The 11,726-nt window shown below is 40.2% G+C and overlaps 1 protein-coding gene across 6 annotated transcripts in view; it reads right to left on the bottom strand.

Annotated features, from left to right (window-relative positions):
- Positions 1–7,154, bottom strand: part of fyco1a (FYVE and coiled-coil domain autophagy adaptor 1a) — an 18,389-nt gene extending 11,235 nt beyond the window's left edge. Inside the window, exons 1-6 of one of the 6 annotated variants that reach the window (XM_005951405.3) lie at positions 7,046–7,147; positions 6,289–6,336; positions 5,255–5,369; positions 4,522–4,628; positions 1,682–1,807; positions 502–608 (exon numbers count right to left, since the gene is read on the bottom strand). In XM_005951405.3, the coding sequence (XP_005951467.1) occupies positions 502–608; positions 1,682–1,807; positions 4,522–4,628; positions 5,255–5,315 (401 nt within the window). In that variant the 5' untranslated portion in view covers positions 5,316–5,369; positions 6,289–6,336; positions 7,046–7,147. The other 5 variants (XM_005951406.3, XM_005951404.3, XM_005951409.3 and 2 more) reach the window with 5 other exon arrangements.
- Positions 7,155–11,726: the final 4,572 nt, after the last annotated feature.

The raw sequence follows: 11,726 nt of genomic DNA, 5'->3' as shown, positions 1-11,726 counted from the left end.
ACACACACACACACACACACACACACACACACACACACACACACACACATTAAGCTTCTTAGGCTGTAGTAAATAGTCTGTAGCATCAAAAATCAACCATATTTCTCTTTAAAATTAAGATTGAGAATTTTGCATTTTTCTATTCATTAAAATAAGTCTACCGCACTAAACACACTCATTTCACTCAAGTAAGTGACTGAACTGAAAGCGACTTCATAATAACTAGACTGTTATACATACTCTACTATTATTTCGTAGGAGAGCTACTTCTAGGACGTTCATTAAGAGAACAGAAAACGATGACGTCAAACGCTACATCAAACAGAAAAATCAACATCTGATTCAGTTTCCATGATTGTCAGCCATAAACAGCTGGCTCACTTCTGCCAGTGTTTCATGGGCTCTATTCAATTTTAACAATCTTGTCGATTTAAATCAAATATGTGTGTTCTTTTATTTTTTAATGTCAGCATAGAAATAATCGGGCTGTGACAGGCTTACCTGGTGACTCTCTGGTTCATTAGGCACTGCTGCAGCGTGTCAGCCAGTCGCTGATGTACGAGGGAGTAGCGAATAAATGCTCTTCCTTTCCCCAGAGAAGTTTTTAGCTATTAAAGCAAATCAGAGATTATTACACATGGTCCTTAAAAAAACATGTACTGACATTGCCGGGAGTCAAAGACTACAAAGAAAAATATCTTTCTGTTTAGCCTTTCCGAAAACAAAATGAACAACTCTAGTCTCTAAATAACCATACAAAATCTAACTGAAAGACAGGCACAAATAATATAAAACTGACAACAAGAAACACATTAAAAAGCAAACAAAAAAATTCACAATATGTTGTTAATTGAAGCCACTTAAACTACTAAAATGCGTCCTGAGTTTTATATATTTATATATATATACAGAGTACACACAGCAAAAGACTGATCGCCGTTAAATGCAGAACTGACCCCCACAGGAAATCCGTCTTACCTGTTGCAATAAGACTGTACAACTCTTTCTCGCTCTGTAGACGACTTTTTTAGGATTGATATTAATGTAATTTATGTATTTTTACTCAGACTGTGCATTATTATTATTATCGTTATTCATCTGTATGTTATTGAATGTTTTTCCCATTCCCCCATTATATGCTGGTACTCTATTCATTGCACTGACATTATGTCACTTGCATTCATAGTTATTTTATTTTATTCTATTCTTGTATAATCATTTTTCCCCCTCTTGCTGCAGTGAACATGTCTATGACAAAAGAATTTCCCTCGGGATAAACACAGTTTTTAGATTCTTCAGATTCTAAGTAACAAGGCAAAAATTGAAGTATGTAACTAGCATGAATGTTTAAAGGTCTGTCTGATATTGTCACCATGCAAGCAGAACTATGTTACTCTGTTTCCACACGTCTCATTACTGTTTCTCACACCTGGCACAAAATCGTAAATAGTCAGCTTCAGATGGTTGAGATTAATGTGCCGCCTGAGGACACATGACGCCCACTCATTTTCATGACTATTACCTGCTCTATTCTCACTCGGGTGCACTGTAAGGGTTATAGGGGTTTAAGGTCTGACCCGACAGTGCTGGACACCTCAATCTGGTGATGTCTAGGAAAGTTCAGAGCTGCAGTGCATTTGTGGAAAGTGGCTTTAGTGGTGTCATTATTAACAAATCTCACCTCAGTGATGGATTTGACAAAGCGGATACCGTCATTGGCTCCTTTGATCTTAGCCAGGCATTCACTGAAGTAATCCCAGTAGTCTTTCTTTGTGCCAAGAAATGTGGTCTTCTCCTTCTGGTCAAACTGAAAGAAGGTATCAGAAACTGTAAGAAAGAGACATGGCACCCAAACTATCCTGAATTGAAGTCTATATGAGATTTCCACAGCAGCAAAAATGGTGAAAGAAGTATAAAGTTAGGTCCACAGGCTGTAAGACATCTTTTGTGGTTTTGACTGTAAAATCCTGGAATTTTAAATCAAACAATCAAGATGTGATTAAAGTGCAGACTTTCAGCTTTAATTTAAAAGCATTTTATTAACTATTAACAAATTAAAGCCACTTTTATGTATTGTGTGTATAGTTTCCAAGGCTCAAAAGTAATTGAGCGCCTGACTGATAAATAGTTTTACAGCCAGATGAAGCCTGTATTAGACATAAAAGTTCTGGAGTGGATTCAAATTGTTCAACTTTGAAGTCCAAACAGTTGCCAATACATGCGAATGCATTTACCAGCTCAATAACACCAAAAGGCCTGAACGGCCACAGAAGACGACTAAAGCGGATGATGAATGAATTACAAATAAGATAAACACCTTCATAACATCTAAGTAAGTCAGGAGCAATCTCAAACAGGTAGGTGTATCCCTGTCAAAGTCTGCAATCAGAAGATGCCTTTATAAATGTTAATAGAGACCGTTCACAACAAGGAGCAAACCACTAGTTGCACTCAAGAACAGAACAGCTAGATTGGACTTTAACAGAAAACATCTGAAACAGTCTGTCCAGTTCTAGGGAACAGGAAAAAGGTCTTTGTTCAGATGAAACATTTAACTTATACCAGAATAATGGCAAGATGGAGAATGGAGAAAGAAACGAATAGCTCACCATCCAGAGCATACAACATCACATGTCAAACATGGAGGAGGCAGAGTTATGGCATGGCTTTGTATGGTTGCCAGTGGAACCAGGACACTGATGTTTGTTGATGTGATGGCTGACAGAAGGAGCAGAATGAAGGAAAGTGTACAAGGCCATGCTCTATGCTCAGATTCAGCCAAATGCTCCAAAACTGATCAGAGCTTCACAGTACAAGTGGATAATAACCAAAAGGACACTGCAAAAGAAACCCAAGGGTTTCCTCAAGGTCGGGAAATACTCTTCAAAGGTCAAGTCAAGTCATCTGATCTCAACCCAATAGATCAGGGGTGGGGGAACCCAAGGGCCGGTGTCCTGCAGGTTTTAGATGTGTTCTTGATCCAACACAGCTAATTTAAATGGCTAAATGACCTCCTCAGCATGTCCTAAGTTCTCCAGAGGCCTGGCAATGAACTAATCATTTGATTCAGGTGTGTTGACCCAGGGTAGGGCTGTGCGATATGACCAAAATCTCATATCCCGATATAAGAATTCTATCGTCCCGATAACGATATAAATCACAAAAATGTAACATTTTCTGTAAACTCTGTGAATCTCGGGCAGCTCGACTTGCGTGAAGTGTTTCCAGCTGCGCGTCGTGTAGCTGGAGTCGAGTGTTTTAACCGATGCATGAAACGATACATTTTTAGACATAAGTTGTAACGGCCGCCGTTTTCTTTGTGAGTATTTATTACACGGCGTGCTGCGGGGAAAAGCCTGTTCTAACGTTTGAGTCTAAGGTTTATTTTTTAGCACCTGGCGGCTCTTTTTTAATTCTCATTCTAAATACTCTGCATCTTTCACGTGATTCAGTTTATTTTGAAAAGTTTCAACAGGATCTTGAGCTTTATTGTGAAAGGCTTATGTGGAACATAAACAAGCGGACACGCGATGCTGTTACGTCGTTGTTGCTAACCACAACATAAAAACAGGCGCTTGTCCGTCTGTAGTGTGGTTATATAAAATATAAGAGAAAGAGAGAACTTTAAGAAATTAATATAAACACTACAGTGACCATCAAAACGATGAAAAAATATTGCAGTAAACAGTTTATTTTGTGACACCACGAAACAAACGATAGCGTAAAATGAAACGATAGACTTTTTATATCGTCATCCGATATATATCGTTATATCGAACAGCCCTAACCCAGGGTGAGATCTAAAACCTGCAGGACACCGGCCTTTGAGGCCTGGAGTTCCCAACCCCTGAAATAGAGCATGCAATATCCAACTGAAGACAAAACTGAAGGCAGAGAAATCCACAAACGTCAACAACTGTGGGATAGCTGCAATAAAAGCTTAGAAGAGCTTCTGAAGGGAGGAATCACAGCTTTTAGTGATGTCCATGAGTTCTAGACTTTAGGCAGGGAAAGCATGATCAGAATACAAACAATCCTTATATTTAAAATTATGTTAGTCTGTCCAGTTAATTTTAAGCTTCTGAAAATGGGGTCTATGATGTATGATAAACAGTTAATGCAAATTTTCCGTTAAATCCCATAAATTAAAGGTGAAAGGTTGCACTTCAAGAAATACAGAGATGGAAAATTACAAAAAGTTGTCACTGTCAAAAAACCCTTTGGACCTAAACTTCCTGTTGAAGAAGACTTTTTCTTTAATATATAGATATATTTTATATCAAGGCAGCAGAATTTTTTTAGCGTTTTTGACTCTTGATTCAATTTAGTGCCTGGAGAAGTCAAACGGGAAGGTAAGTATTTACAGACACTAGTTAAGGACAAATAAGATCATTGAGTAATGTGTCATGTAAAATGCTGTGTTTCTCCAGTTAATTAGCTTCCTGTCCATTTTTTAAATTTTCTTATTATGTTTCATCTAAGAAACTACGTGTTGTTCCTTAGCTAGCTGTGTAACCTCACCTGCAGCAGGTACTCCAGTTTGTTGGCAAATTTCTGGAGATTGGTGCTGTCATCTGTGATTGGCTCCCCAGTTTCTCTGTATTCCTTTGCAAGCTCTGCAACAGACTCTGAAATAGACACAAAAATAATTCCAAACCGATCACTGGCAAAGCAGGTAGATTATGTTGGAAAACTGGGAACTGTTCATACATTTTATATAAAGTAAACTTAAAAACAGAAAGAAGCAGCATGTCTTCATTCAGCTAATTTATTAATTAAGACAGGAAGCTGAGTGAATGCAAAGTGTACATTTTGGTAACACACAAACTCAAATAGTCCTGGTACCTATAACTCTAACCACTTCTACTGTCACGCTCTTCCAGTAAAGCTGATTTTTACATAAAAACTTGCCTCTTATCCATCGTAAAAACTGGAAAGACACCCGTGATGGATGCACTCTGAGCACGCATTCTCTGTCTCGCTGCATGCTGACAGAGGCTGCCACCACACCCTTACAACACAAACATGAGGTCAGATGCCTGTGCTTCCAAATGGTTTGTTGGCAAGGGTCAGTCAGTCTCCCTCTGCTAAACTGTACTCAGACTTGACTCTATGGCAGACATCCTGAAATCACAGCTTGCTAACTCTCTTTCTCTTCTTCTCAGTCAGGCCATGTCAGTTAACAACTGACGTCTGCCAGTGTAATTGCACACACACACACATTCAAACACACACACACACAAAGCTGACAAACCATGCAAATCTCGGATAATCCTCTGGAGCTGGTTCTCCTCGACCCTAGTCCCCGCAGCCATGGCCCCACCTCTCGCTCCCTGGCAACCAGGGGTCACAGGGTCGTATAAAGTCTGCTGAATCAGAAAATCAGAACCAGTTAGGAACAAAAGGAGGATCATGGCTCCCTCTTTATTCTCTTATGGCCACATATGATCCACACAAACGTGTGTGAGGATGAGAACACTTCTCAACATCTTTGCGGCAAATGCAGTTTAGGCCAGAAATTCAATCTAACAGAGGTACAATAGTTTGTGACAGAGCACAGTATATACTGTGGATATCAGATTTCAACAAAAGGCTAAACATAAATACATCCTCATAGGTCTCTACTACAAAGCAAGTTTAATGCGCGGACGGTATCTTTCTGTTATCTGGATTCACTTCTCCTAACATTATCAATCAGGATAAGCAGGTTATTAATTCACTAAGTTAGCTCATCTAATCAGTTACAACTGCTGATAAGTGTACTGGCAACAGAGCTGCTGATTATTAAAAGTAAGATGAAACTGTACTATGAGAAAATACATTGTGGTTAACACACAGCACAGACTGAAAGAATAAAAGAAAAGAGGTGCTATATTAATAACATTTAACCTAGTTGAAGTCAGGAAAGATTGTTGACTGTGCAAGTTAACAGTCTTATTAAAATCAGGTTTCTGTCATTACAGACAGGAGAATCTGATGGATCATAACTGAGTATTTTATTAAATTATTTTTCAAAGTACAGTTTTAGTTCTTATTCTTTAACCTACAGCCTCGGTGGTGTTTAACAGTCTGAGAGTAAAAAATAAATATATTTTAAAAATTCAAGCATATGTTCAGGCTATCTGCAAATTTGGTCAGCAAGTTCAAACAGCTGCTCTGTTTTAGGATCATAGTTAAGGCTTACAGAAAAATCACATTGTTTTTTTCAAATTGTTTGAAGCCATCAGGTTAAAAAAAAATCAAACACAAAAACTTTATAAGCTATAAACAAACTTCAGAGCCTCTTACAATCGGAGGTCAGAGGTCAGAGGAACCGTCCAGCAGTAGTGAAGTTACCTGAATAAAAAAAAAACCCTATTTTATACTGCAGGCCTCAGATAATTGAAACAGTAAAAAGGCACAAACATTTGAAGGATCAACTGTAAAGGCAAGATTGTTGCTCACACACAGAGTGAACCTCGTTGGGGTGGATGCTGGAAAACGACGCATATCGGCTTATAGTATTTATTAAAATTGTTGAGCTGTACATAAATACATGAAAACCACAACCAAAGGAAGTTAATACATAACGTGATAATCCTGTCAGGGGTATTAGTTACAGCAGGCATTTCGTAATTGGTTTGTAATTAGTATTGTACGTGTCTAAAACTTGGGAATGTAACACCCATTATGATAGCACGACGAGCATTTGTGGTGTCGTCAACGTACGTTTTGGTTTAACGTTACATTTGTATGCTACCTGACCAGGTAATGTGAGTCTCCTGGTAACAACGCTCAAAACGCTGGTAACAGCTGTAACTAACTCTTCACTATCGCGTCTCCAAACCCCTTATAACCACACCGTAGGACACACAGCTGATATATGAAACTCTTAATCACGTTCCTTTGTGTTTTTGTCACGGTGACGTTACTTTCGCTTCGACACATTTAACGGGTATTTTAAAAATAACCCTGACATCAGCGGGAAAAGCGAACTTAAATAATCTGACATGTTTCTACATAGCTGCTTAATAAAAATAACAAAAGAACAACAACTTTAACATACTTTTAGTGGTTCAACTCAACCCATAACAACCAACACAGAGCGTTTAATGCGTCCACACAATCTTGTTAGGAGTGTCCTGATTGACAGGAAGTCACCCCATTGAGAAAGCGACATTCGATCTCCCCACCAATCACTGCGGGGCTTGTAGGCGGGCTCTAGATAAGCACTGGATAGTTTGTTTGCCTAGCAAACAGTGTGGTCATGTGACCTAGTGTCCCTAGTTCCACGAGTGTCCCACTTTACTTGTCCTTTACTTGTCAGCAGAGCAGCTTTGTGATTAGAAAAAGTTTGGTAGATTATTATACTCTACAAATCTGCCCAGAAAAATAATAATCTTTGCAATCAGCACTGCAACGTCTCTCGATCAATGTTTGATTCATTTTTATTTGTTTTTAAATATGTACCATTGTTTTTATATTTTATATTTATATATTTATTACTTCTATTTAAACCTTGCACTGAGTTTTTTCTATATGTTTTAGTCTGAGCTTGTGCATCGTAATTTCATCCTGCATTGCGTCCTTGAGGTTGTGCTGAATGACAATGAAATGACTCTTGAATCTAATAGCATGAATCAATATGAATGTCCTTCGGAAAGCTTGTAATTTTTCAATATACATTTCATTCTAATTCATGAGTGATTTCTGAAATAAATTTTCAAAAATTGGAAAGCCATTATTTGTTAATAATTTGGTGTGCCACAGAACAGATATTGTGACATCTAATGTGGATTTCTGTTTCTAGCATTTACACCCTATTTTTTAAACCTTTACAGCTTCCACAGGAGCACAAATAATTAGAAACACATTTTGGTGATATCACTATAGTTGAGGTAAAACAAAAAACAAACAAAAAAACCCTGAAGATTCTGGTTTGTCTCTCTATTTATGGCTGTGAATGCAAAATTTGGATTTTCTGTTCTTTGAGAAGCCAGAGAACTTGCTTTAATTTTACTACTTTCAAGAAGTGCCTGAACATTGAAGTGAAAGTTAAGTGAGTATCAATTCTCATTTCTAAAAGTGTTGTTTTGTCGCAGTTCGCGAGGCAAGCCGTATGGAATTATTAAAGGACCCAAGATGCGGCACAACTGAGGTGAGGAAGCTTTATTTAAGGGACGTGGTAAAACAACAAAGGCGGGGGTGGCGAAACACAGAACTGAGTTAAACCTAAACTGGGAAAACTAAAACTTAAACAACAAAACCTGAACACGAGTGAGGGTAACTTGAAGGGAGAATTCACAGGATGACAAAGGGAGAAACGCCAACCAATCAAAATCCTGCTCATGTGGTCCTGTCATTGTTATTTGCTATTTTCACTGTAGAGCATGCGCAAAAGTGTAAGTGTATGTGTGTGCGTGTCCATAGTTCAGCTGAGACAGTGTCCTTCGGCCTATCAGGCTAAGTAAACAGTCCTCCAGCCAATCCAGGTGTCCTTGCATGGGATGGGAAGAATAGCCGTAACACAGTCGTTATCAGGGAGTGATTGTTCGGCTCCAGCCTTGGGCCTGCAGCTGGCGCCGTGATGGGGATCCGCAATGTTCATGTTGATTTTGCTAATTTCCATGCGAGCAGCCCAGGAGAATTTTCAGGCTGCTCTTTAACACTCCGACGCTGGTCTCTCAATCTCCCGTTGGAGAGATACATTTCCTCCCCCACTGGGTAGGTCAGATCTTAAACTAATTCACCTCACCCCCCCCCCCCCCCCCCCCCCCCCCCCCCCCCACTGATGAGTCTTTTATATCAAAGCTTTTATTAGTACTACAGGGCTGTTTTGAGGTGACTGGGAGATACTCTGTCAACACATGGGAGCACTCTGTGAGGACATCAATGGGTTTACTGAGTGTATCACTGACTACATAACCTTCTCCTCCAACATCATTGTCCCAGCTCAGAGTGTCCATTGTTACCCAAATAACAAGCAGTGGGTTAACATGGAAAGCACTCTGCAATGACAAGAAGAGGGCCTCCAGAGCAGGTAATGGAGAGAAGCTGAGAATGGTTCAGGCATTATTATAAGGCAAGATCAGAGAGGCTAAGGGCAATTACAGGAGAAAGCTGGAGTGTAAACTCCACCAGAAGAGCATGAGAGAGGTGGGGAGTGGCACAAAGACAATCACTGGATTCGGGCCATCTAACAGCGGAGGAGGCCAGAACTAATGAGCTGAATGTGTTTTTCAGCAGATTCAAAACCACAGTGAATGCTCACCCCCCTACTGATTTACCTGTAGTCAGCCTGCAATACAGCCACACTACTCTCCCCTTTCCAATGCACCTAGCCTTGTAAAAGTATTGACATTGTCCCCTCCTTCATTCGACTATAGCATTCTTTTAGCTCTCAGCGAAGGCGGTCGCACTTTTCTCCTCTCCTCCTCACCCTTATCTTCCCTGCTTAGCCTCTATGTCCTTGTCTTGTCTCGTGTGCATTACTTTCCCTGGAATAGCCTCCCACTGTCGTTCTCTAAAACCTAAAAGAGAATTATGGATTTGATCAACTGGTCTCTGAATGCTATTGACACCCTTTTCTCAACGAGAAGTCTGGGCTCGGGAGAGCCCGAGTGCCCTGGAGGGACTTTCCCTGCCGGATACACGATGGACGGGTGGCAGAACTGGAGGATCATGTGCCTGGCGGGACTGTCGATCGAGGACGCTGAAGATATCTATCTATTCGGAACCATGATAACAGGGTTCATGCTGATCGGAGTTGGCTTAGCCCTGGTTTATCGGAGAAATAAGAGAGCGGAACCGGCTGTTCAAACCCCCCCAAGGCTGCCCGCTGGAATCGCAATGGAACGAGGCGCAACCTCTCACAACGAACGTAATATGGTCAACACCTTGGAGACGCTTACAGCTGCTGTGAAGGCTCAAAACAACACCATTGAGCGTATGGGGGGATACATCAGAGAGAGGCCTGCTCAAAATGAGACCCTTGAGCGACAGTTGGAATACATCGCGGAACGGATCACTGCAGTTGTGAGGTCTCAGAATCAAAAGAATGATAACACCATGGAACAGAAGTTTGATACCATCATGGGGAGGCTCGCGACTCTCCAACGGGAGATTGAGAGACCAGCGTCGGAGTGTTAAAGAGCAGCCTGAAAATTCTCCTGGGCTGCTCGCATGGAAATTAACAAAATCAACATGAACATTGCGGATCCCCATCACGGCGCCAGCTGCAGGCCCAAGGCTGGAGCCGAACAATCACTCCCTGATAACGACTGTGTTACGGCTATTCTTCCCATCCCATGCAAGGACACCTGGATTGGCTGGAGGACTGTTTACTTAGCCTGATAGGCCGAAGGACACTGTCTCAGCTGAACTATGGACACGCACACACATACACTTACACTTTTGCGCATGCTCTACAGTGAAAATAGCAAATAACAATGACAGGACCACATGAGCAGGATTTTGATTGGTTGGCGTTTCTCCCTTTGTCATCCTGTGAATTCTCCCTTCAAGTTACCCTCACTCGTGTTCAGGTTTTGTTGTTTAAGTTTTAGTTTTCCCAGTTTAGGTTTAACTCAGTTCTGTGTTTCGCCACCCCCGCCTTTGTTGTTTTACCACGTCCCTTAAATAAAGCTTCCTCACCTCAGTTGTGCCGCATCTTGGGTCCTTTAATAATTCCATACGGCTCGCCTCGCGAACTGCGACAAAACAACACTTTTAGAAATGAGAATTGATACTCACTTAACTTTCACTTCAATGTTCAGGCACTTCTTGAAAGTAGTAAAATTAAAGCAAGTTCTCTGGCTTCTCAAAGAACAGAAAATCCAAATTTTGCATTCACAGCCATAAATAGAGAGACAAACCAGAATCTTCAGGGTTTTTTTGTTTGTTTTTTGTTTTACCTCAACTATAGTGATATCACCAAAATGTGTTTCTAATTATTTGTGCTCCTGTGGAAGCTGTAAAGGTTTAAAAAATAGGGTGTAAATGCTAGAAACAGAAATCCACATTAGATGTCACAATATCTGTTCTGTGGCACACCAAATTATTAACAAATAATGGCTTTCCAATTTTTGAAAATTTATTTCAGAAATCACTCATGAATTAGAATGAAATGTATATTGAAAAATTACAAGCTTTCCGAAGGACATTCATATTGATTCATGCTATTAGATTCAAGAGTCATTTCATTGTCATTCAGCACAACCTCAAGGACGCAATGCAGGATGAAATTACGATGCACAAGCTCAGACTAAAACATATAGAAAAAACTCAGTGCAAGGTTTAAATAGAAGTAATAAATATATAAATATAAAATATAAAAACAATGGTACATATTTAAAAACAAATAAAAATGAATCAAACATTGATCGAGAGACGTTGCAGTGCTGATTGCAAAGATTATTATTTTTCTGGGCAGATTTGTAGAGTATAATAATCTACCAAACTTTTTCTAATCACAAAGCTGCTCTGCTGACAAGTAAAGGACAAGTAAAGTGGGACACTCGTGGAACTAGGGACACTAGGTCACATGACCACACTGTTTGCTAGGCAAACAAACTATCCAGTGCTTATCTAGAGCCCGCCTACAAGCCCCGCAGTGATTGGTGGGGAGATCGAATGTCGCTTTCTCAATGGGGTGACTTCCTGTCAATCAGGACACTCCTAACAAGATTGTGTGGACGCATTAAACGCTCTGTGTTGGTTGTTATGGGTTGAGTTGAACCACTAAAGGT

This window comes from Haplochromis burtoni, unplaced genomic scaffold, assembly GCF_018398535.1.
Source record: "Haplochromis burtoni strain Fernald_Lab_line unplaced genomic scaffold, NCSU_Asbu1 Contig_954, whole genome shotgun sequence".
NCBI classification, from domain to species: Eukaryota; Metazoa; Chordata; class Actinopteri; order Cichliformes; family Cichlidae; genus Haplochromis; species Haplochromis burtoni.
The sequence above is the reverse complement of the archived record's forward strand: the minus strand, read 5'-3'. Positions and strand labels throughout refer to the sequence as shown.